The sequence below is a fragment of the Nanorana parkeri genome, unplaced genomic scaffold (assembly GCF_000935625.1).
Source record: "Nanorana parkeri isolate BGI_ZX_2015 unplaced genomic scaffold, ASM93562v1 scaffold1005, whole genome shotgun sequence".
Lineage (NCBI taxonomy): Eukaryota > Metazoa > Chordata > Amphibia > Anura > Dicroglossidae > Nanorana > Nanorana parkeri.
In genome coordinates, this window is record NW_017307273.1 from 355,606 (window position 1) to 379,732 (window position 24,127).

General features: G+C 42.7%; 2 protein-coding genes across 2 annotated transcripts in view; one reads left to right on the forward strand and one right to left on the reverse strand.

Annotated features, from left to right (window-relative positions):
• BLOC1S2 (biogenesis of lysosomal organelles complex 1 subunit 2) overlaps nucleotides 1-4,709 on the reverse strand; it is a 14,904-nt gene extending 10,195 nt beyond the window's left edge. Inside the window, exons 1-2 of the mRNA XM_018567085.1 lie at nucleotides 4,692-4,709; nucleotides 1,638-1,791 (exon numbers count right to left, since the gene is read on the reverse strand). Of these exons, the coding sequence (XP_018422587.1) occupies nucleotides 1,638-1,722 (85 nt within the window). The 5' untranslated portion in view covers nucleotides 1,723-1,791; nucleotides 4,692-4,709. The remainder of the gene's footprint in view (nucleotides 1-1,637; nucleotides 1,792-4,691) is intronic.
• A 4,345-nt stretch (nucleotides 4,710-9,054) lies between these two features.
• Nucleotides 9,055-23,046, forward strand: SLC25A16 (solute carrier family 25 member 16). Its single transcript, XM_018567088.1, has 9 exons — nucleotides 9,055-9,183; nucleotides 10,611-10,703; nucleotides 12,272-12,405; nucleotides 15,946-16,009; nucleotides 18,711-18,832; nucleotides 19,202-19,268; nucleotides 20,383-20,545; nucleotides 21,818-21,886; nucleotides 22,854-23,046. The coding sequence occupies exons 1-9, from the start codon at nucleotides 9,090-9,092 to the stop codon at nucleotides 23,020-23,022; spliced, it is 975 nt and encodes a 324-aa protein (XP_018422590.1). The 5' UTR covers nucleotides 9,055-9,089; the 3' UTR covers nucleotides 23,023-23,046.
• The last annotated feature ends 1,081 nt before the right edge of the window (nucleotides 23,047-24,127 follow it).

A 24,127-nucleotide genomic window follows, 5' to 3' on the forward strand; every position in this document is an offset into this window, starting at 1 on the left:
GGTGTATAAACAATTTGCAGGACCATTTGCCCTACAAATATCTGTGAATGTTTGCTATGGCTACTAAACTGCTCAAAAACACTTTCAAACACTTTGAAAACACATTAGTTCTCAATGGGGAAAAATATCATGCTGATTATCTTGATTATCTACTGTATATTGGACTGGGTAATGTGCCAGTGGCGGACCTGCCAATTCTGGTGTTCAATGGCAAATGCCAAGCGACCTCCACGGTGCCGGGCACTCAGGCCACCCTCATGAAGTCCGTTTCTGATTGTTTGGTCAGAGACATTCACACCAGTGGCCTGCTGGAGGTCATTTTGTAGAGCTCTGGCAGTGTCCATAATGTTTCTCCTTGCACAAAGGAGCAGATAACGGTCCTGCTGATGGGTTAAGGACCTTCTACAGCCCTATCCAACTCTCCTACTGCAACTGCCTGTGTCCTGGAATCTCCTCCATGCTCTTGAGACTGTGCTGGGAGACACAGCAAACTTTCTGGCAATGGCACGTATTGATGTGCCATCCTGAAGGAGTTGGCATGCCTGTGCAACCTCTATAGGGTCCAGGTATCGCCACATGCTTCCAGTAGTGACGCCGACTCTAGCCAAATGCAAAACGAGTGAAAAACAGTCAGAAAAGATGAGTAGGGGAAAAAAAAATGTCAGTGGCCCCCACCTGTAAAATTATTCCTGTTTTGGAGGTCGTCTCATTGTTCTCCATCTAGTGCACCTGTTGTTTAGTCCATTAACACCAAAACAGCTGAAACTGATTAACAACCCCTCTGCTACTTAAATGACCTGATCAATATCCGAGGAGTTTCATTGACTTGATGCTATACTCTAATTAAAAAAAGTGTTCCTTTAATTTTTTTTGAGCAGTGTAGTTGGCATTAAAACTGCATAGGAATTAAATATTTACTTTCTATGCTCCTCAGCCCCATGTATTGGCCATAATGCAATATTACAATCAGAACTTTATAATATAATTACACTTGTAAAAGGAAAAAAAAAAATCTAAAGAACATTCGTTGGTGCATATATTTGTTTTATTTACGTAGGGCAAACAGCACTGAGAATCGTTTATAAATCAACTCCACTGTGTGTCAGCTCAGTGATAGCTTCCAAACAATTGATGCATAACAAATACTAATGTTCCTTGTTTACATTATGGTACAGAATCCAGAATGAATATAAAAGAGACTCTGTCACTTTAACATAGTCCCTTGAAAGCGCATCCTTTTAACCCACTTATACGCAGCTTCCACGCCCTCCCCCGCCACTCTATTGGAGCCTGTGTAGGCTTTGCACCAGATGTATTTGAGCGTACACAGGGTTGATGATGTCATCTTCTTCCGAGGTGACAGCATTAGGGTTTGGGGATTTGTCGCTCATGCAAGAGCACTACGTCCTGGAAGGAGGTCACATGTTCTCCCAATGCTGGAAGTATCAGGTAATTACCAAGGGCTCTGAAGTATCAATGCAGCGCTGAAGTGCTACAAACAAGTGTGTGTGGTGGGCAAGGGATCAGTGGATGGGATAGCTAGAGATTCTTTCACTTGGACCTGAATTGGCAAAGTGTCAGATTTTATTTAAACAACATAGGGTAACAAAGCACAAGGGTTATAAAGAAATATTCACCGTGAGATGAAGATGGCTGAGATGCTGCAGAAGCTACTGTTTGCTCATTAGAAGGTAGTTTTTCGGCACCTTCCAGTTCCGCCATACCAAAAAATTACTTGTGACCGCCTTTAAGTGATTGTATAATATAGCTAAATGGAAGAAAAAAAAAAAAAGAAGAAGAAAGAAAGAAGAAGAGGGATTTACTAATGCATACTTAAAAGAAGCAAGACATGCAAATGTTACAATGTATTTTTTCCCCAATATTGGTTTGTATTATGCAACATTTACAGAGTAATCAAGCTATACATTCAGTGCATGACCCATAACATTATGATAAGACTCCATACATATCAGGTGTTTATGTGCAATATCAGGCAACAAGTGACCACAATCAGCTCAAAGGGAAAACTATCCAACAAACACTGCAACTTTGTTAAAATTAGAAACTCCAGCTGATTTACCTCATCTTAAGTTTGTTTTTTAATTGGAAACAAAACTACAGGGAACACTAAAGGTCCCCATACACCTGCCGATTATCGTACGATAATCGGCAGGTGTATGGAAGGCATGCGTCCGTTTCTACTGTAAGGTCGCACGTCTTTTGTCTCCCTAGCACGCTTGAAAACCAGCCGAGAATTGTATGATTTTCGGCGGGTTAGTGGCGTTTTCGGGAGACAAATGCTGCACGGGCCGGTGTGCGCAAGCACACACTGCCAGCTCAGCATTGGAATCATGGGAAGCCCTCCCCTCAGCGGGGAGGGCTTGCGATGATCGCAAGTACGATCTGCCTGTCCAAGATGTGCAGATCGTACGAGCTTTTAATTACCTTACAACCATCGCAGGATGAAAGTCGTGTAAACAGGTTACACGATCATTGGGAGTACACTTCCTGAGGTTTGTGCTGTATAACTTTTAAAGACTTTGGGGTCTATTCACAAAATGGTGAAGAGTTTGGAGCAGGAAGGAGAAGTGAACAATCTAGTCCAAAATAGCTGAACTGGAAAGTGAGCTCAATTGGAGAATGTTTCCAAATCAGCTATGTTGTTCTAGATTGTTCACTTCTCCTGCCTTCTCCAAACTCTTCACCCTTTTGTGAATAGACCCTTTTGTTTCCTGTAGCATCAATGACATTCAAAAGCCCATGGTAGTTTTAATTCTGATTGGTGGTTGTGAGAAAGGCAGTGCTGGTATGTTTTTATTTGGTTTTCTGTACGTCGGGGACAGCAAGCAGCCTGCAGTGGGTTTGTTTGGGAATAGTTCTCTTGCATCACAGGCAGGGTTCTCAGATCACTAGATTATAGACAAAGGGGAGTGGGGTGCTGCAGTAATGCCTGTTGGAGTACTAAGCAGGTAGGTTGTGCTCCTTGTATGCATCTCAGGGTTTACTTATCAGCTTTGACTGGTGTGCACCTTTAAAGAGAACTTGTCACTTTATATATTCTGCCCATAAACTCTGTATAAGTTCCATGTAGGTCAGTGTGGGAGCTTACAAAGGGGTTTATGGCCTGCTCTCCTCCCGCATTAGACAGTGTTTGGGATTGGTGATTCCCTTTTTAAGCTACAGCACTGCATTATGGGAGGAATAGGGGGGGGTAACCCCCTCTCAGACACAGAAATAATGGGCAAAAGGCTCATGCAGAATAAAAATTAATGGGAGTATCAGTGGGTAGGGAGAGGTAAGACTTTAAAAGTGCCCATACACTGTGCGATTATCGCGGGAAATCCCGCGATCGTACGATAATCGCACAGTGTATGGAAGGCGTGCAACCGTTTTTACTGTACGGTCGCACATCTTTTGTCTTAGGAGCATGCTAGAAAACCAGCCGAGAATCGTACGATTTTCGGCTGGTTTTTAGCATGATCGTAAGATCAATGCTGCACGGGCCGGTACGCGCACACTGCCCGTTCAGCATTGCAGTCATCAGAAGCCCGCCCCTCAGGGGGGCGGGCTTGCTATGATCGCAAGTACGATCTGCCTGTCCAAGATGGGCAGATCGTACGTTTTTTTAAATTACTTTACAACCATCGCAAGACTAAGGTCTTGCGATGGTTGTAAAGTGTATGGCCACCTTAAGAGATCTCTTTTATTGATGAGCCTGAACTTGGTGTGCACCTGTGCACCACCCCAATCAGTTGCAGCAAGCACATTCACCACCCCGCAGCTATACATCACAAAGGGGCAGGGAATGTCCCCCACCACTGATTGGACTGCAGGAGGGAGTGACAGTCACAGATTTGAGTGGGCTTGGGTGAACTGGGTTCACATTAAACCCAGCCTCATCACTAATCTCTTTCAAAGCAGATCTAAACTCAGTCACTAAAATCATAATATGATGAAATTCAAAAGGTTGTTTTAAATATACAGAAAATACACGGTGATTATGTCATGAAGCTCCTCGTTGAGGAACTTCCTGTTACAGGGTGACATCTGACTCCCAGTTGTGATTCTTTGTCAACCTGTGACATGTGCCTAGAGGTTGAGACTGCAATTGCCTGTGCTAACCCATACGGTGCAGGCACGGTCCATCATTGTCATCATTGTCACTACTGGGAAGTCAGTCCAGAGAATGACATCTGTTTAGAATACACAATTCTATCGCAAACTAAATGTTGCCCAGTTAGGGTTTGGATCTACTTGTTCATTTGTTGTGCGTCTGCCACTACACTACAATGGAAATCTCATTGTTCTCTATGGTGTCCGTTCACACCTATGTAACATGATGCAGTGCCAGCTTTGGAAAGGTGCTGGTGCTTCTTTTGGTGCTCCATGAGAAGGCACATTATGCGTGTAATGAGGGAGGGATGAGCATATTAGTGTCTGTAAAAAGGAGGTTTTGGCTCCATTGACTTCTATGGAAACCCAAGAAAAAGGCATTACATGCATTTTTGTGCTCTTTAGTGCCAGACAACAAGCCCCCATCCCTAGCAACATATACCTTTCACCTTCATTGGCCACACATAAACGCAGACAGGGCAATACACATACAAACCTCTATAACAGTCACCCTTATGGTGGCCTTCTAATGGCTCCACACTATATAATCTCTCCTATGATGACCAATCTAATTCATACCATTCAGCCTTCCTGTGCCTCTTACACTTCTTTCTTCTCAGAGCTCCTTGTGGTATAAAACATGGCACAGTGCATCCATTACAAGGAACCTTTTCTTTACAAGTCCTTATTGCTGCAGGACTCCTTGCAGCTTCAATCCTCAGTGTTCCGTCATCTCACATTTCCTGGTTGTAATACTGGTGGTCACATGACACCACATGACAATTTTCAATGAGTATGGGGGCACTTCTCGAAAGCGACGTCATGTGACCACTGGCACCACAAATATATGCCTTAGAGTGTATTGTAATGTCATAATTAAACCGCTGTAACCTGTATTTACATCACCTGAACAAACCACGTGTCCCCGGGACTGTCACATGACCTGCCGCGCCCCTCCCACGACCCATGTTTTAACCAATGGTTTTACATGAGAAGGCATGTTATGCGTGTAATGAGGGACGGGTGAGCATATTGGTGTCTGCAATAGAAGGACATTTTATGTGAGACTTTCCGGCAGAATTTAGTACGGCTTGGTCTCCGGAAAAATGGCCACACCCGTCGGCTTTTAAAGTCTTTACAGGGGACTATATCTATTAAAGTATGCCGCTCTCTTCTGTCCAAATGTGTGTGCTGTCTGAGGTCACTTGGGCTCCTGGCAATTGAGTGCTCCGCAGTGACACTTTTCCCTGCAGGTTGGAGGACTCAGTGAGACGGTTTGTGTGCTGCTACCCACCGGCTGTTAGTGCTCATCTCATGTGGGCCAAAACTACTGCCACCATGACAGCTCTGTGATGTCGTAATTTCCTGTCTTGCTGGCTTAGGGTAGGATATGTGAGTGAGTTATTTTGGGTACAGTAAGGAGTGTGCTGTATGTGTGTCCTTGCTGCCCTGTCCCCCTGGTTACACTGCACGACTTTATATGACAGGTACAAGTTCCAGCTATTTCTGCTTATCCCTTATCATTCTGGATTGTGATCTCCATTGGGCAAGGAAGACATCTGGCGGGGTTTCATGCATTATGTGTATATTGTGTTATTATAATTTTATGTCTTGGATGTGCTTCCGCTGTACAGCGATTCTGAGGGACCTAGCACTATACATGACAATTTTCCTTAAATGTTAAAGCTGAACTCTGGGAAATACAAAAACCTCTCTTGCAGTGGGGCTGCCCCGAACTGTAAGGGGTGAAACATTTATTAACTCTTGTAGTGGGGCTACCCCGCACCGCACTGGGGTCGAAAGAGAACTATGGGGTAAGTGTTTTTCCCCATAGTTCTCTTTAGGGTTACGGGAGGGTATATACTAAGATCCGCCCGTGACCCAAAGCTCAGTATATAGCGGGCTATTGCCAGTGATATACTGAGAGCGCCACAGCCGGTGTTCTATCACAGATTGTGACTGTATTGGAACAGCTGTTCGGTCCTGAAATCTCACTTCTATCCGACTTTGTGAGTGCAATACAAGGTCAGAAAGAAGTGAGATTTCAGGACCGATCAGCTGTCCCTGGGCAGATCGGTTCTCCTGCACATACCATCTGCGATGCTGATCTGCCCGGGAACAGCGGAGAAAGCTTTGAATTCTACACCTTTTGCCGGTCACACATTTTTACACCGGAAAAAAAATGGGCGTGATTACATTAGAATGCGTGCTCACGTCACCGGTCACACATGCTAACGCAGTTACAATCTGTGATAGAACAGCAGGACAGAACCCGACAATACTGACAAGATCCACCCAGCTGCGTGAGTGACAGCTGGCTCTGCCTATCTAGAGTCAGGGCCAGCTGTACCATTCGCGGTTCGTTTCTCCAATCAGCGCTGGAGGGGGGGAATCCCTGTGGGGAGCGGTGACTTGCGAGTCATAATCACTGCAGGGAGACGATCGGATAGTGAGCGGATCGGCTGCATGTTTCTGCTCACTTCCCGATCAATAGATAGAGCCGACCAGTGACAGCTTCTTTGTCACAGGTCGGCTCTAACTATGAGGGTGAGTGGAAATCACTCACCTCATAGTTAATATTAACAAAAATATATGTTTATTTGTGTATCACTCAGCTGTACATCCTCAAATCATCTCAAAATTGGTGCTGACACTGTCCTTCCTTCTGGAGGGTGGCTACTTTTTGTTCTCCATGGTCCCTGTGTGTTGCAAAGTAGCCACAGCTTCAAGCTCGCTCCCATAATACAAATTAGTGTCCCTTTAAGTTTCAGAGCTTCAGGTATTAGTTTTCTGCTATTCTTGGCATTGGAAATCTCATACTGCATACCACCCACACCGTTTTTATGCTCCAAAACATGATGTGCTCTTGCTTTTTTTTTTTTTTTTTGAACATAGTAACTACAATTTTTTTAAATTATTATACGGGATTTATATAGCGCCAACAGTTTGCGCAGCGCTTTAAATACAGTAACTGTACAGTATACAGGTGAAACTCGAATAATTGGAATATCGTGCAAAAGTAATTGCAGTAAGTGCTGCAAAAGGGGCCCAAACCAAGTACTGAGTACATATGCATTCTTGTACTTTTCAGAGGTCCGATATTGTTCTATGTACAATCCTTGATTTATTGATTGCATGTAATAATCTACTTTTTTGAGGTTGTGGATTTGGGGTTCTTGGGGTTTTCATGAGCTGTAAGCCATAATCATCACAATGATGACAAATCACGGCTTGAATTATCTTGCTTTGCATGTAATGAGTCTATCTCATATATTAGTTTCACCTTTTAAGTTGCATTAGTGAAATAAATGAACTTTGCACGATATTCTAATTATTCGGGTTTCACCTGTAATACAGAACACTTTCAGTTTGCATACTTTAGGGATAGGCATCACTACCTGGATGAATATTTTAGTGCAGGAAAAATGACATTATGTATGTAATTTATCAGTCTGTCCAGAATGCTGCAAACGCTGTGTGCACACCAGAGTGGATTATCTGAAACAAATGTCTGAGTAGCTGCATTTCTTGCGCACTTAGTAGCTGTTTATGGCCCCGTTCACACCTTTACGTTTTGTCGCGCGTTCAACGCTCTATGAACGCTCAACAAAACGTACAAACATGAAAATCCCATTGTTTTCTATGGGTCTGGTTCACACCTTTCCGTATTTCAGCCCGTCTGAAACGCCGTACAAAACGGCCTACGCTCAAACAAGTACATGTACTTCTTTGGGCCGTTTTGTAGGGCGTTTTACATTGGGATACAGCCAAGTAGCTTTTGGAATCGCACGACGGTCGCGCGACTTTTTTACCGCGAATCGCGGTAAAAAAACCGTGCGACGGTCATGTGACAGACGCGCATATTCAATACGCCTAGGTGTGAACCCAGCCTATCTGAATCAAAGACCCAGTGATAAAATCACCTTCTGCACCACCTACGTGGGGAAACACACAGTGCTTATAAACAAGGGCCGTTTTGTGGTTGTAGAACATAAGCATGATCACATGAAAGAGATTTCAACCAACAAATACGGAGTTATTAAATTAAAATTTACACTGCGCTCCTTTTCAGTTTCCAGCTACAATCTTTTTCATCTCTGATACCTTGTTGATTGTATTTCACAGTAGGAGAGGATATGAAAGATAAATAAGGTTAATTATTTGCTTTGTTTAGTGTTTTTTTTCCAAAACAAGGTATTGTAGCTACAGATCAAGATAAACAAGTTAGGCCAGGGGCACGGGCAAAGAGGATCTGCATTCTTCTATGCTTACAAACACCCCTTTGATACCAAGGGAACAAGGTATATGTTGGCTTACCATCCCTTTTCTTGGTAGTTTTGTACTGATGTGAACACATTTCTTCCACGAAAAAAGAACGTACAATTTTCTCTGAAAATTCCTTCATAGTCTTGAGATTATATTGTGCCCTGCAGACATTCAAAGTTCAAAATATCCCATCGCACTCCTAACCGGAAACAATCCCTATTTGTGTGGTGGGTGCAGTAGCAGCAGCAGATGCCTCTGCGGATAACGTGAAACCAATAAAAAACTTTCTGTTTGCCTGAGGAAGGGACCTCTTGGTTCAGAAACGTTGCATGGAAATGCTGCACCATTTAGTCAATAAATAGATTGACTGGACGTTACATTGGAGTGCGAGTGACTTTCTGCAGAGATTCAAGGCACCCCAAAACACAACTGGGCCTCCTCCATGTTTCACAATAGGCACAGTGTTCTTTTTTTTTTTTTTTTTAAACTTAATTTTTTCATTTGTGAACAAAGCGTTGATATGACTTTCCGAAAAGCTCCAGTTTTGATATACTTGTATAACCCTTGGTATCCATGGGGCTGACGGTCTTTGTTTTACTATACTTTATGTAAAGGTCTCCATTTTATACCTCACAACAAGCTTTACTTATTTTGGCTTCTTTTTCAGCTCTTCTTGTTTCTGTATTTCCTAGAAAGGACTCTACACTGAGATGGCCTCTGAAGCAACTATTGCTACATCAAGGAGCAAGCTTCCAAACTCAGGATATCGAGACTACTACTGGGTCCGTTCTTTCGTGGCAGGAGGTGAAAAGTTTGCCCTTTTTTAATTTAAGAGCTCTGTAAAGAACAATGTAAAACCGACCAGGTAACATGCCACAGTACAGTTTAAAGCTCTTTCTGTGAAAAAAAGATGGCGGGTTTTCCTGGGCTATAACAGACACCTGTAAAAGATGCTAAAAAATTACTCTGTATGTGGCCTTTTTTTTTCTTTTCAATCCTTAAAGGTTCAGTCCTTTCAAAGTTGAAGTTTTAGTAATATATGGAATGAGGTGGGCTAAGCCAGCCTCTGATTTCTTATATATCTTGGATACTTCAATAGTGAGATCTACCTTCACTGTTTCTGTCTGCCTGTGAATATGAAGTGTTCCATATCCTTCTGTTACATGCTCCATACTTTCCCTGTAAATGTTTCCTTTTTAATACCAGCTGCCAGGATCTATAAACAAGCTGCTATTACCATTTTTTAAAGGACAACTGTACATTTGGTAAAGTTGTTCTTTAAGTAACTCCCCATCCCCCTGAGTGCAGACTGCTTGGAAAATATTTAGGCTGGCCATACGCGGCTTGAATTTCTTTCTATTCTTGTTAAATCTGATTGAACAAAATTTGACAGCAATATCGAAGGAGCCAGGTTGGGAATTGTCTGTAGTACAGTGGCTGCATCCAATGAAATGCTGTCACTGTTTGAATATTCTGACAGCCATGGGTGCTGACTCTCTGAATACAATATCTGGCTAGGGAAATTCCTTCATCCATACTCTTTAGCATGGATGGGGGAATCTAGTGATTTCTCCCACTGAACGAGAGAAATCTAGCCACGTGTGGCTAGCTTTTCTTTCCTCCTGGCTCTCATGATCCTAACTGTGTGGTATTGCCCGGTGCCACACAACCTTCGTAAGGAAAACATTTTGGGTGGGTCCTTGTCCCACTGCTTGTGTGTTATAGCCCCATTTATCCCTGTGGATGGTCTGTACTTATGGCAGTCTCTGTTTATAGTTATTGTGGTTGTTGGCTGTTTTATGTATTTGGGAGAATTCACCCTGTTGGAGGTATGTTTGACCACTCCTCTTCTCCTTTTCAGCACGTCATGCAGTGATGATAATCGTTTTAGTGGGCTGGGACACAGTACCCCTCCCCTATTATCTTTAAAGGAGAACTATGAGGTGAGTGAAAATCACTCAGCCTCATAGTTCTAGCCGACCTTGACAATGAAACTTCTCGATCTATCCCTGCAGAGAGCCGTGACTGTCACTCACAGCTCCCTGCAGGGATTACCCCCCTCCCCTGTCCGATCCTCCAGCGCACTTAAAACAAATGAATCAGGGTCCCTGATTTGGGAGTTCAGCTAATTTTATATAGTTCGCTTCAGCTAACTATGCAATCAAAATGTTTTTATTATGTTTGGTGCTAACTACAGTTTTTTTGTTTTTTTCCCCCAATTTATATCGTAGGGGTTGCCAGTTGCTGCGCTAAATCAACCATTGCACCTTTGGATAGGATTAAAATCCTTTTTCAAGCACAAAATGTCCACTACAGGCACCTGGGTAAGAACAGTTTTACGTTTCATGATGTGGCTGTTTTTGTTCTATCATTTTTTGTAATATATTGTTTTTTATGATGTAAACATTTGTTTTTTAAATCAAAACCATTCATTTAATTAAAGTGTAAGCCCAAAATAATGGTTTTGTTAAGCAAACAGGTTTTGTAAATCTTTTGCAAAGTTTCTTACCTGGAGATACTATGGGCTCCCTCAGTTCATCAGATAGACAGCCCAATGGCCAACTAAAGGAGCTTGCATGGCAGGTTGCCAAAGCTGCTGCTAAATGGGAGGCAGAGGCTCAGGGTGTAAGTGCAGCAGGAAGTGCTGCACTTACTAGTGCAGACATGAGAGTTTGCAATAGATTCACAAAAAAAATTAGGCATGTTACATGAAAATTTCTCTTTTTACAGAACAAGTGCGCAGCTAAGAACTTCTGTCTTGATCTACCTTCTTATGTGTACTTATTCCAGGCCACTTACTACGGCAACATAAAAAACAGTATTACCTGCAACCAGCATTTTCAGTAGGTGGTCAGCAAAGGCAGCCCCCATTGTAACAATGCCTAACTTTGGTTCCATAGTATTAGAGGCTCAGAAGTTAGAGGTTACTGCCTGTTTCTCTTATTGATAAGCAAGATTAGAAAGAAGAATCAGTGGAAGTGTTTGAGGCCTTTAAAGCATATCAAAACCCAAGATCTATATGTTGCATTTTACTAGTCCATATAGGGCCATACAGTTTATGGCATTTGACAGATACAAAAAGGTAATTTTTCCTTCTTTTCATTCCCCCCCCCCCCTTTATTTTAATATTTTAACCTGGTGATCCTGTCAGTAACACAATTCTTTCCTAGAGTTACCATGCTCGCTAACTGTACAGTATCTATGGAGAAGCTGCATTATCACTTTAGGTCAATAGGTATGCCAGGACTACAGAACACCTCCCTCTCCCCTCCTCTTCCTAAAATGGGGAGGGGAGCAGAGTGTTCTGTAGTTCACACAAGTTATCTGGGTAGAGCTGATAACACTGCTTGGGATTTCAGTGCCGTAGAGGCAGGAAGTTGGGAGCTCAATGGATTTTTGGCAGGATTAATTGCTACTGTATCTTTCTGTACTTGCATACTTACAGAACCTGTACTTGCATAAGAGACAGGGCCTAGGGAAATGTGCATGTATTGAAGAAATGTGCTGAATGTTTTTTTTATGTTGTCCAGGCATACACTTTGAATTTAAACTTTTTCATCACCACTGATGTAAACTTTCTTGTGTGAACTGTTAGAGTGCCCAAAGGTTTAATTGCAGCCTGGTCTTCTGAAGGGTAGGAGCATTGACGGAGACTGGCCCTTGTCCTGTTCCTTTCTGACTTTTCCAGGAATCCAAACCAAGTGGCACAATGGCTGTTTTTGCTTTATTTGAATAAATTAAAAAGAAAGCATTATTTTGTGTTTTTTAACAGCGTGTCTCTTGTGGACTAACAATTTTTTTTCTTTATTTTTTTCTTTATTATCTGGTGTGGATTTACAAAAATAATGTCAGCTCATCTGTATTCCTTTTATGAAATTCGTTATGTTCTTAGGTGTACTCGCCACCATAAAAGCTGTGAAGCAGAAAGAAGGCTTCCTAGGATTTTATAAAGGGAACGGAGCCATGATGGTCAGGATCTTCCCATATGGTGCCATACAGTTTATGGCATTTGACAGATACAAAAAGGTAATTTTTCCTCTCGTTGCTGTTATAATAAATATATAGCTAAGTATTGAGAAAGCATTTTAAAGGTCCTGTTAGTTCAGATGGATCTATACATATACTGTCATGGATTTTTATTTTCTGTACTGGAGTTGCTGTTATATAGACAATGTAGAAATCAAGGTGCCCAGCCCTAGGATGTATATACTAGAACGTCTGTCGAATTAAAAGCTTAGTATGGCTTCTAATGGCAAAGATGTTTAGATCTCTAAATAAAACCCATTACCAGTTTTCCCCCCTTTTTTTTTTTTTTTTTTAAGGTGATAGGGCTGCTAATATAGATATTAGCTGATCTGCTAAATCATAGGCCTCGAGATTTTGTTGTCTGTTTTTGCCCTGCTTTAAAACAATTGGAAATCATTGGGAGCACCTGCTGTGTTTATATTTCCTCTTTCAAAACTATGGCAAGCTGATAAAGAGATGTGGCTCCTAATATTTTTAATTCTTCCACAAATAAAAACAATCTTATTAAAGAGGTGATGCTTTAGGCAGCAGAGGTAGTGCATGTGCAAGCTCAAGTGAAATCTGGCCCGAGTACAGCTGTTAGAGGCAGTAAGCAGGGCCGGCCTTAGGCCTTTAGGCGCCCTGTGCGAGAAAGCTTTACAGCGCCCCTCAGTGACCACACCCCTCAGTGACCACACCCCTCAGTGGCCACACCCACCCTGGCAGTAAGCCTTTAGATATCAGTGTCTAGGCAGTGGCAGTGATGCTGGGTTTATAGATCGGGTGATTGCTAGTATTTCTCCTGTAATAAGAAGGAAGAAGTTCTATCATGCCTCTACTTCTCCTTTTAGAAGTGTTTACCTAGTTTTAGGATTATCCTGTGTTGTAGAGGAGATCTGGCTAAGCATTGGTGGAAAATATAGCTCTTTTTAGATGGGAGAATAGCTACCGCTGCAGTTTATTTCTGCAGAGGGACCCAGCCCAGTCCTGGAAACCCAACTTCCTAGAATGGTGCTAGCAAAGGAGCTATTGGGTGGTGCTTTTCAAACAGCTGCTGAGAAGATTGAAAATTTTATGTTCTATATTTTAGCTTACCAAGTTGTGAAATTAAAAGGAGTCATAAAAAAGTTATTACCTAATAAAGAGTAACGTTTCAAGGCCACTTAATACTTTACAACATGGCCTGCCTATGTCTGAACTTTGTATCTATAAAATCTCCTCCATGGTTACAACAAGCCTGATTGTCATTATTGTGTCACTTTAAAGTGAACCTGTGCTTTGACCATACACCTCTCCCTTCCACACTAGATATGCTCACTTCCCCTTCCCTCTTCTGCCACTCCATTGGATCACCTGGCACAATGAGTAATACCTGGTGCTTATGGGAATGGAGATCATGTGACTCTCTTCTTTTCCCTCCACCATACACAACACTAGGAGCCAAGCCCACCAGTTACCAGGCCTGAGTGATGTCACACGTGGGCAGAGAAAGAGTCCTAAGCATCGTGTAAGCTCTTACCAGACTGAATTGAAAACTTGTAGCAGTGATTAAGTGAACCTGTTGCTTTGCCCTGCATGGGTAAAGAACAGATTCGGTAAAGGTTGATCAAAGCCTGCCAGATATCTCTCGAAAAACAAGAAAGGATACCTGCCTGTTATTACTCAAGTAGCTTGCTCACCATAGCCCTACTTGATGCTGATGGAACATGAATACCACCTTGACCAGGGCCACCTATACGTAGAATTTCCAACAAGCCAAAAACTTTACTATGTGATAATAAGCTTTTTATCACTGCTTAGCTTTTAGCCTGCTATTGCAAATGAGGCTCAAAATCAGGAGCATCGGCTGTAATTGGTGGCACATTTATCCCCCTTCCCCCGAAGTTTCTGTCTCATATATCAGGGACACCACTTATTTGTTCTGCCAAGCACAGGCATAGAGATGTCACACCTAGTGCAGTTGCTTAAGTATTTCTTATGATAATGTATTTATGTATGTGAAACTAGTGTTTACAAAGACCATTTTTGAATGAAGCCAGTATATTGAGTCTGAACTGCTCATGAGGGTGTGACAACTGGATTTTTTGCATGTAAATGGAAAACATTTGAATTCCTAAAGTAATTTATTCACTGTTCAGCCATTTTTCAAAGAAATGCAGAGTTCAAGTATAAATAAACAATCTGCGCTGAAGCAGTGCTAATCTGCATGCAGTTCATTGTAAATTGTGAATCCCGTGTAGTCTAACGCATATACAGTCATTCTATTAAACTTGGCAAAAAGTCATGGGCAGATTTTTATTGTGTCTGAAAATCACTTACATGCCCAAATATTAAGGCCGTAAAGATAAATGACCATTTCTGCACAGAATTATTCAAGAATAGTCTTATTTAAAGATCTTATATTTGTTTGTAGCTGGTTACAGTACAAAACCACAGAACTTTTTATAAGAGGCACCATTTCATAGGGAAATAGTTTTGAACACATAAAAAAAAACCACAATTGTAACAAAGACCCGTTCTATCTTGTATATAGAATAATAATCAATTGTTTTCAGATGAGAACGTGTTGTAAAAGAGCTCGATATGGGTACTCTCATAAACTGTGCGGCCATGTTTCTACATAAGCTTAGATAGATATGTGCAGAAGTGGGGAAAGACATAACATGATGTTTTCCCAAACTGGTGGTCACAGTGGAAGCACAGTAACTCAGTGGTTAACACCTCTGCCTCGCAGATGGGTCCCCGGTCCGAATTCAGGTTCAGCCAGGACACTCATGAAGTTTGCATATTCTCACCGGGGCTGACAAAATCGGGAGCAGTTGCCCATAGTAAGAATCGGCATCTATCTTACAATTTTAATACTTAACTGAACAAATAGAAGAGAGAAGCTGAATGGTTGCCATGGGCAACTTCTCCAGATTCTGTTTGCTCCGGTTTTGATACATTTCCCCCAGTGTGTTTGGTTGGGTTTCCTCCCACACTTCACAGACTTGCTGGTCAGTTAAATCGACCCTAGTATGTATGTATATATATATGTGTGTGTGTGCGTGTATGCATGTGAGATAGGGACCTTTTAGACTGTATTCTTCTTGAGGGCAGGGACTGATATGAATGTACAATATGTAAAGTGCTGCTTAAATTGTCAACACTATATAAATAATCAGGCACTTATTGTATGTGTGTACACTCTCCCTAACCTCTCTGCACATTGGCCCAATGTTCCCCGTACTTCCTTGGATCTCATTGTGTGATATGGTTTGAAAGAACTTTACGCAGCTGGATCTTCCCTGCATATCCGATTGGCATCTGGTTTGTAACTTTAGTGCACGGTAAATACTGATTTAAGCAATAATCCTGGCCATAGAAAAACACTCTAAAATAAATAAAACTGAGGCTAAAGGTTATTTACGTTGTTCTGCAATAGCATTTATTTCTTCATATCCTGTTTGGCCATGTTATGTTTACATGATGTCACATGAACAGTCTTTACTTTTATCTTCACCCTGCTTAGCATCCAACTGACTGATTTAATCATTTTTGTTTACATTTTTTGTTTTACAGTATATACGCAAGAAAATCAACAGATCTGAGCATTTACATAGATTAATGGCTGGATCAATGGCTGGTAGAGTATCAGTACACAAAAGCATTTATAGAAGGTTTAAATTCTGTTATACATGGAGGGATTCTTATTTAAATTAGACATTCCCTAGAGATAGAGGTAGAGATACGTGCAAGAAGCACATGGAGTCTGTACACTTGTGGTACTTTACATGCACCAATGTTTTTTGAGGTATGCACAGGGTTTGAATAAGGCGCTACTAAATAATATCTGAATTGCATCCAGGGCCGCCGTCAGGGGGGTACGGCCGATACGCAAGTAAGGGGCCTGGCTCCCCCTGAGGGGCCCGGCCTGGTACCTTACATGAGTATCGGCCGACGGCCGTACAGGTGACTGGCAGGAGGTGGAGGCGGCCGGGCCCCCGCAGCACCGGAGGAAGCCGGGGCCCACACTCGAGATCCTCACTTGGGGTGCTCTCTCTGTGCGGGCCTCCGGTGTCCCCCTGTCTCCAGTCTGCCTCCACTGCAGTGACTGACTGCACATTACGTTTTTAAAGATGGCCACCGCTACTCGCGGCGGCCATCTTTAAACCTGGCAACTGCCCACATCTCATTTTAATATATTGCCGAAACGGCAATATATTAAATGAAAATAATTCCCTGGTGGTCCAGTGGAGAATCAGTATGATCTGCATCTCTTGCTGATGCAGATCATACTGATCGCGCCCTCGTGGTGCCGACAGTGACACAGGCAGGGATCGATTAGTAGGTCTGCATCAGCCTGAGATGCAGATCACACTGATCCTACACTCCACCATTACTATAATCCCCATGTGTCACACTGGAGCCCAGGAACAAAACAGGTAAGCAGGAGAGGGGGACCTTTTTTTTATTAACTATTGTTATTAGTTGTGTTTTTATTGTGTGTTTTTTTTAATGTGTGTGTGATTTTAATGAGTGTGTGATATGTGTGTTTCATTACGTGTATGTGTGGTTTTTTTTTAACCACTTCCTGCAGGTTCATGTAAATGTACGTGCTCCGCTGGAAGTGGTTATACCAAGAATATGGCTGCTCCTTGTACTGTTTTAAGGCCTGTTCACATTGCAGCCAGCTCACTTTTTTGCCGGGCTGGAGGGGGCGTGGTGGGCCATTGAAGTGAATGACACTGTAGCCACGCCCTCTGGCCACAATGCGATCGCCCGCACAGGATCGCAAGGCACATTGTGCCTGCAGTGCGTTCGGGTGCAGTGCGATTTAAAATGCTGCAAGCACTATTTTGATCGCACCTGAATGCACTGCAGACACAATGTACCTTGCGATCCCGTGCGGGCGATCGCATTGCAGCCGGAGGGCATGGCTACGGTGCCATTCACTTCAATGGGACCGGAGGGCACTGCTTATGGTGTGAACTAACCCTAAGAGTGGTTGTTGCGACTGGGCGGAGCGGGGGGGGCCCGGCCTAAAGCCGTGTAAGGGGCCTCGAAATTTCTGAAGGCTGCCCTGATTGCATCCCATGTATATTCAGGATACAGCAGCAGCTGTGGTAGGAATATACGTTATGTATGTGGCACGTATTACATTCTAAGCCTTCCTGTTTGACTCATGGGGTGCTAGTTGTAACATGCATCATGGACACGGGTGCATGTAAAATTTCCTGCTTAAACAACGCCATCCATATTTTACACCAAAGTAGTCTGGAAGGTTAATGGGTAAGATACACTATGTGCTTTTAAACTGAAGTTCCAGTCATGCTGCATTTACATCATTGTCTGTCTTGGGAGACAACTAGGGAAAATCAGTGTTTCTCCAGGTCTAAGCAATAATTTTAGGGTCTTGTTCACATCATCTCTGCTGAGCTGCGTTTTTCTGCACACTGCTGTGCATATGGTGTGAATAGAGCATATAGAAAACAATTGTTTTTATGTACCCTATTCACACCATACATGTGCGGTGGTTTGTAGAAAAATGCAGGTCAACATACATGGTGTGAACACGTCCTAAGGGTGTGCTGTGTGACTGTAAGCAGTATATTAGCTCTCTTTAATATATGAAATCCCACAAAGCCAAATAATTTGGCCTCAAATGCAGAGGTTAGAATCTGTGAGTGGGCTTAGGCAGAAGAGCAGATCTAGAATACCTGCTGTAAGTGCTTTATTATTCAACTCTCTTGTCTCACGCTCCTTGAAGAAAAGGGCTTTCCTAAGTTTAAAGCTGACCACACACCCCTGTGGGCTGAAGGGGAAAACACAGTTGGATCCTCATCTACACTTATCAGGGATTTGGAATATCCCCTGCTGTACTATTATATTATGACAGCTGTGGGCGCTGGCTGTCATAATATCTGAATGGTCACTACACACTGTTCGTCCTACAAAAAAAAATCCACTTTGCTCAAATGGGGTGGTGCCAACAGGGCCACCCACAGCTTGAATTTTAGCAGGAGCCAGAAGGACTAAGCCGAAATTGGAGCAGTCTATGGGCAGCTTAAGTTTGATTTAAATAAAGCTCTTTGACTCTCAGTCTTTGTAAGTGCTGAGTTCTAACAGAGCATCAATATATTATTTAAAAAGAGCCAACCATGAGTAATCGTACTTATGGTTGGCAAACTCACCATTCATGCTACAATCTGCACATACTCCATTAGATCTACCAACATCTATGTAGTGCAAAGGCTTGCCTGATTGGATGAATTAGGTTTGTCCTCATATTACATCGTTTTGGTAAAATGAGTTGGAATTTCATTTATTTTATTTTTTTATGTTAGGTATTACTGCAGTTATGTGCACTTATCCATTGGATATGGTCAGAGCTCGTCTTGCATTTCAAGTCAAAGGAGAACACAAATATAATGGAATCATAGATGCATTCAAGAGTATTTACACAAAGGTATGTCTCTTTTGTAGAAATATAAAATACTTTCAGATGAGTTTTTCATGCGTCATCTTTCTGCATTCGATGTGTACATGTATTCAGTTAGTTCTACTGCCCACCTTCCAGGTACCGTGAGTGTGTGTGCAGTTTGTATTGTCAATATCAGAGCATTCAAGTGCTTGTGTGTCATCAATATCGGAGTATTAATGTTCTTCTGTGTCATCAATATTGGAGCATTAATGTTCTTGTGTGTCATCAATATCAGAGCAATAAAGATCTTGTGGAAGAAAATAGAGAATAATGTTATGTTACTGTCACAAAACACCTTGTGTGCATCCATAAAACACTGAAATTATTTATATTATCTTTTTGCTTAAATACTAGGAAGGAGGATTCCGTGGGTATTACAGAGGCCTTGTTCCCACTGTTATAGGAATGGCTCCTTATGCAGGTAAGTTATTCGGAGACTCCAATACATTAGATATGTGATTCATACACACCTGCTAGACAGCACAATTAGTAGAGTCACACCACTTTCTCCTCAGAGTTAAGGAATGTTGTGTTGTCACCTCTCCGCCTGCTGATCAGAGCAGCAGCACACTGATAAGTTATCTACTCTGCTTACTCTGTATGTCTGAATGTTCCTTGCCAACATATGTGCATACAGAAGAGCCTGATTAGCAGCTAGTGTGAGTGCTGCTGTGCAAGGGGATGACAGGAAGCTAATGTCAAGACAGATTAAGACATGTTTAAACATTTTTTTTTTTTAATGCATTTGACTGCATTAAATTGTTCAAATTTAAAGTGACCCTGTCACTTCTGTAACAAAGTACGTGTAGCTGCTCTCTGCATTACAAGAAGCTGAATACTTACCTTTTACGATAGGCAATGAGTGAAATCTTTGCTTTCTTCAGTAACTCTGAGTGCCACTGTTTTTTTAACACTTCCTTCTCCCTCGCTGGGTGCTGTGGTTCTGCCCATCATCCACTGTGTTTAGTTGTGACTTAATGATCGGCAGGTGGAATTATAGCACCCAGCAGAAAACATGTTGTAACACCCACTTGAAGTGTTGCGTAGCAGCAGCACTCGGAGCTAATGAAGACTGCGAAGATTCCACTTGCTGCCCACAAGTAAGTAAAGAGTAAGTATTGAGCTTTATGGGGGGTGGGGGTCTACAAGGTCACTTTAACCCCTTCATGACTGAGGCCCTTTTTTCATTTTTTGCACCCATGTTATATTCCACATTTTAGGCCTGAAAATGACGTAAAACCCCCCAACATTATATATTTTCTGAATGCCAAGAACTATTTGTGAGCAAAGGATTAGGGAGTTAGGAGCACTGAACCCCTAAAACTGCCTGCATACAAAATCGGGGAGCTGCATTTATTTTGTGTATATTTTTCAGTTTATTTCTTTTGTCATCCGGATATGTACTGTTGTATAATATTTTCTAAACATCTTTGAGATGGAAGTCACAATTTGCACTTTTTAAACTGGCTAATCTGCTTTGCTCTAAACAGGTGTTTCATGTATTGTCCCGTGACGTTGTTTCCTTCTTTTAACAGGTTTCTCATTTTTCACTTTTGAGACCTTAAAGACTGCTGGACTCAAACATGCCCCAGAGCTTCTGGGAAAACCATCCTTTGACAATCCAGATGTCATGGTGCTAAAAACACCTGTCAGTTTATGCTGTGGCGGGATTGCTGGAGCCATTTCACAGACCATCTCGTATGTAGACTTATATGTGCTATGAATATAAATCTGGAAATCTAAATCCTTGGTTCTCAATTGGTGGGTCGTGACCCCGTGTTCAGTGGGTCCCCGTGTGCCTTCCACTCTTCTAGGTGAGAGTTCCCCAGCCACCCCCTAGCGCAGCACTGTCAGTTCTCGCGCCAAGCAGCCATTCAAAATATGCTGCCCGGTGCTGAGTGTCAGCTTGAGGTGGGCTGGGGGTATGGCCGCTCCATCCATCCATACTTGCATTGCTTACAGCTCCCTACCTGTCCTGTAGAGGTGCCTGGACTGGAGTGACATCACAATCTGGCTCCTGGCACCTGTACAGGGCGCGCAAGGAAGCGGTACAAGTGGATGCACATATGGACGGAGCTCAGTCACAGCACAGCAGCCCACACTGCGTTCCATTGCAGTGCAACTTGGGTCACGACTTAAGGAGCAAGGACAAAATGTGGGTCTTGAGGTTACACAGGTTGAGAACCACTGCTCTAAATGATTCATAAAACTCTCTTTTTTTTTTTTTTTAAACTAGTTCAGCTTGGGTGGTAAGCATGGTAGGCATGATCACATAGCTGTGGATAAGAGTGTACTGCTTTCAATGGATGTCACAGTGAAGGATTACGGGAAGCAGTGTTTAACTATCTATCACCCTACAGTTTCAGAAAAGTAACAATCCATTATGTGTGCAAACACCTACTGTATATTGTGTCCACATGGCTGTAACTGCCCTTAAAAAAAAAATCTGTGGATTCCCGTTCTGCTCTGCAAATCTCTGCAGGCACCTCAGTCTTGTACAAAAATGGAGAAAACCTGGCATGTCTTTGTTCCATGTATACCTATTTCAGCCACTAGATGGTGCTGTACATATAGCGTATATATCTGCAACACCAATGAGAAAAAATACACTATATGGCCAAGGGTTTGCAGAAACCTGAACATCCTATATGGCCAACACTGTGTGGATAACTCTCCAAATGATTGAGTTTAGGTGTTTCCAGTGAAGGGTACTGTGTAATATGACAGCCAATAAAGACATTGTAAAATATTGTGTTCTTCCTTGCAGGCAACAGTTTTAGGGAAGGTCCTTTTTCTTTTTTATCACGACTGTACCCCTGTCCACAAAGCTCCATAATGACATGGTTTGAAGAATTTGTAATTTTATATTTTTTCAGCTGAATCTACAGTTCTTCCTTTTAAATGTTTTGCTACAGTGTAGTTAAGAGTAACAAGTCACCAAATAGTAAGGTTTACCCTCTCTGCTTTTAGTTACCCTCTGGATGTCACACGCCGGCGGATGCAGTTGTCGGCAATCTTGCCAGATAATGAGAAGTGTCGGTAAGTTAACCACTAATACACTTTACAGTTCTCGCAGCATAGTTTAATGTTTAGAAAAAAAACCCACTTGTTTCTGTTTATCTCTTTATAATTTTAATTGCAGACTAGTACAGTACACCTGTTCCTTGAGTGCCTAATTCATAATGAGGGGAATTTATAAAAACTGGAGCAGACCAGATCTGGAGCAGCTGCGCATGGCAACCAATCAGCTTCTCTCTTCATTTTTCAAATCTTAACTTAACAAACTGAAGAGCGAAGCTGATTGGTTACTATGGGCAACTGCTCCAGCTTTTGTCTGCTCCAGTGTTGATACATTCCCCTCAATGTTTTTTTATAGTAAGGTTTAGGAAACATAGAAAGTGACTATATAGCATTATAGCTGCTGTTTACTATGGCACCATAGTATGGCATGCATGCCGTTGCAGAGACCTGCTTCCGGGAGGGACATGGGGCAGCATGTAACTGTGTGCATGCATCTGTGTCTGTCTGCATCCAAGTGCGTGCACCAGGACCTGTACGGCTGTGCAGGTTCAGATTGGCGTGCAGCTGTGTCCTGTCATAGGGATGTATAGGCAGCTGCACCTGTCCCTCCCGGAGGAGCAGGTCTCTGCATGGGCGTGCATGTCATGTGAATGAGGCCTTTAGCTATATATAAATGCAGACTATGAGAAGCCAAGCTAGTTTTGGATAGAGTGAGGATGGGTTTTATACTGCTGTGTTCCAAATGAGAGTTCCCCTAACTTGCTATTTTGTCTGTCACTCTGCAAATAGAAAGGAAGCGCAGGGTGAAAGCTCCTGCGGAAGGATAGAGACAACAATAAAAAGTTGAAGGAGGTTCTAAGGCTTCCATATTCTATCCAGAAACTGTTTGGCTGCAGTTGGGATTTAAGATGCTGAAACATTGAGGTAATATCTAAACAGGCACAAAGTAGTGTTAAAATAATGGATTTTCTTTTTCCCCTAACAGAACCATGTTTCAAACCCTAAAATATGTCTGCAAGGAGCATGGCATACGGAAAGGTCTATATCGAGGTCTGTCTCTGAACTACATTCGCTGCATTCCTTCTCAAGCTGTGGCTTTTACAACATATGAGTTTATGAGGCAGATTCTGCACTTAAATGAATCACCTAAGTAGCCAGATTATCTGAAGCCTTGAACAATAAAATCATTTTATAGTGGGATATTTGCAGGATAGTGATCCTCCAGCATAGCTGTGTCTTAAGCAGTTGTTTCTACAACAAAGAGTTCAATGAATATGTTTTATTAGGTACATCATGACCGTATAAGCTAAATGCCTCTTTTTGTAATATATGAACATTTTTTTTTTTTTTTTTTTAAAATAGAGTTTGTAATGCTAACAAAATGTGATAGAGCTTGTAATGCAAAAGCCAGAAGACAATTTATAAATACCATTGTCATATGTTGCGTTTTAAATGGGAACTGAAAGTGGAATCCAGGCAAACAGCTTAATACGCAGAGGAAATATAAGAGAGCTGTTTTACCTTTCAAATGATTTGTATTTCTGCCAGTGGCGTAACAATCACCATAGCGACCCAGGCGGCCGCTATGGGGCCCGGGGCACAGTGGGGCCCGGCCAGATGCCGTGCGGGCTGCCTGAGTCGCTATGGCATCCTCTGCTGGTGGCTTTCACTGGCGGCTCTGAAGAAGAATGCGCTGCTGTTCAGTTCACTGACGGTAATCTGTGCAGAAGCGTGTTCCTCACCACAGAGTCAATGCGAGCCAGCAGCGGCGGTGAATCAGGCTGGACCCGGCATTGGAGGAGGAGGCGGGGCCCGTAGTCGGCAGCAGGGGAGGAGGCGGGGCCCGGCGACAGAGGAGGCGGACCTGGCGACGGAGGAGGACGCAGGGCCCATCGGCGATGGTGGAGGAAAAGGAGGCGGACAGGTAAGGAGTGCAACCAGCCCACCTGAGGGTGACCCTGCAGAGCCTGCCATAGAGATTCTATGGTGGGCTCTGCAGGGTCACCCTCAGGTGGGATGTGTGGGATCTCAAGTGGGCTCTGCCAGGGGCATAACTAGAAGTCACGGGGCCCCATACCAAATTTTGCTATTGGGTCCTGTGATTTCTAGTTACGCCCCTGATTTCTGCCCATCCAGTCCTGAGAATTACCAGCTCTGCCACACCACAAAGTACTCTCTGGCAACAGGGAGATCTGATTTTCTCTGCTGCAGGTTAGGACACTTAAAGGCTTCCTTCACATCATATGATTGGCCTGTAAA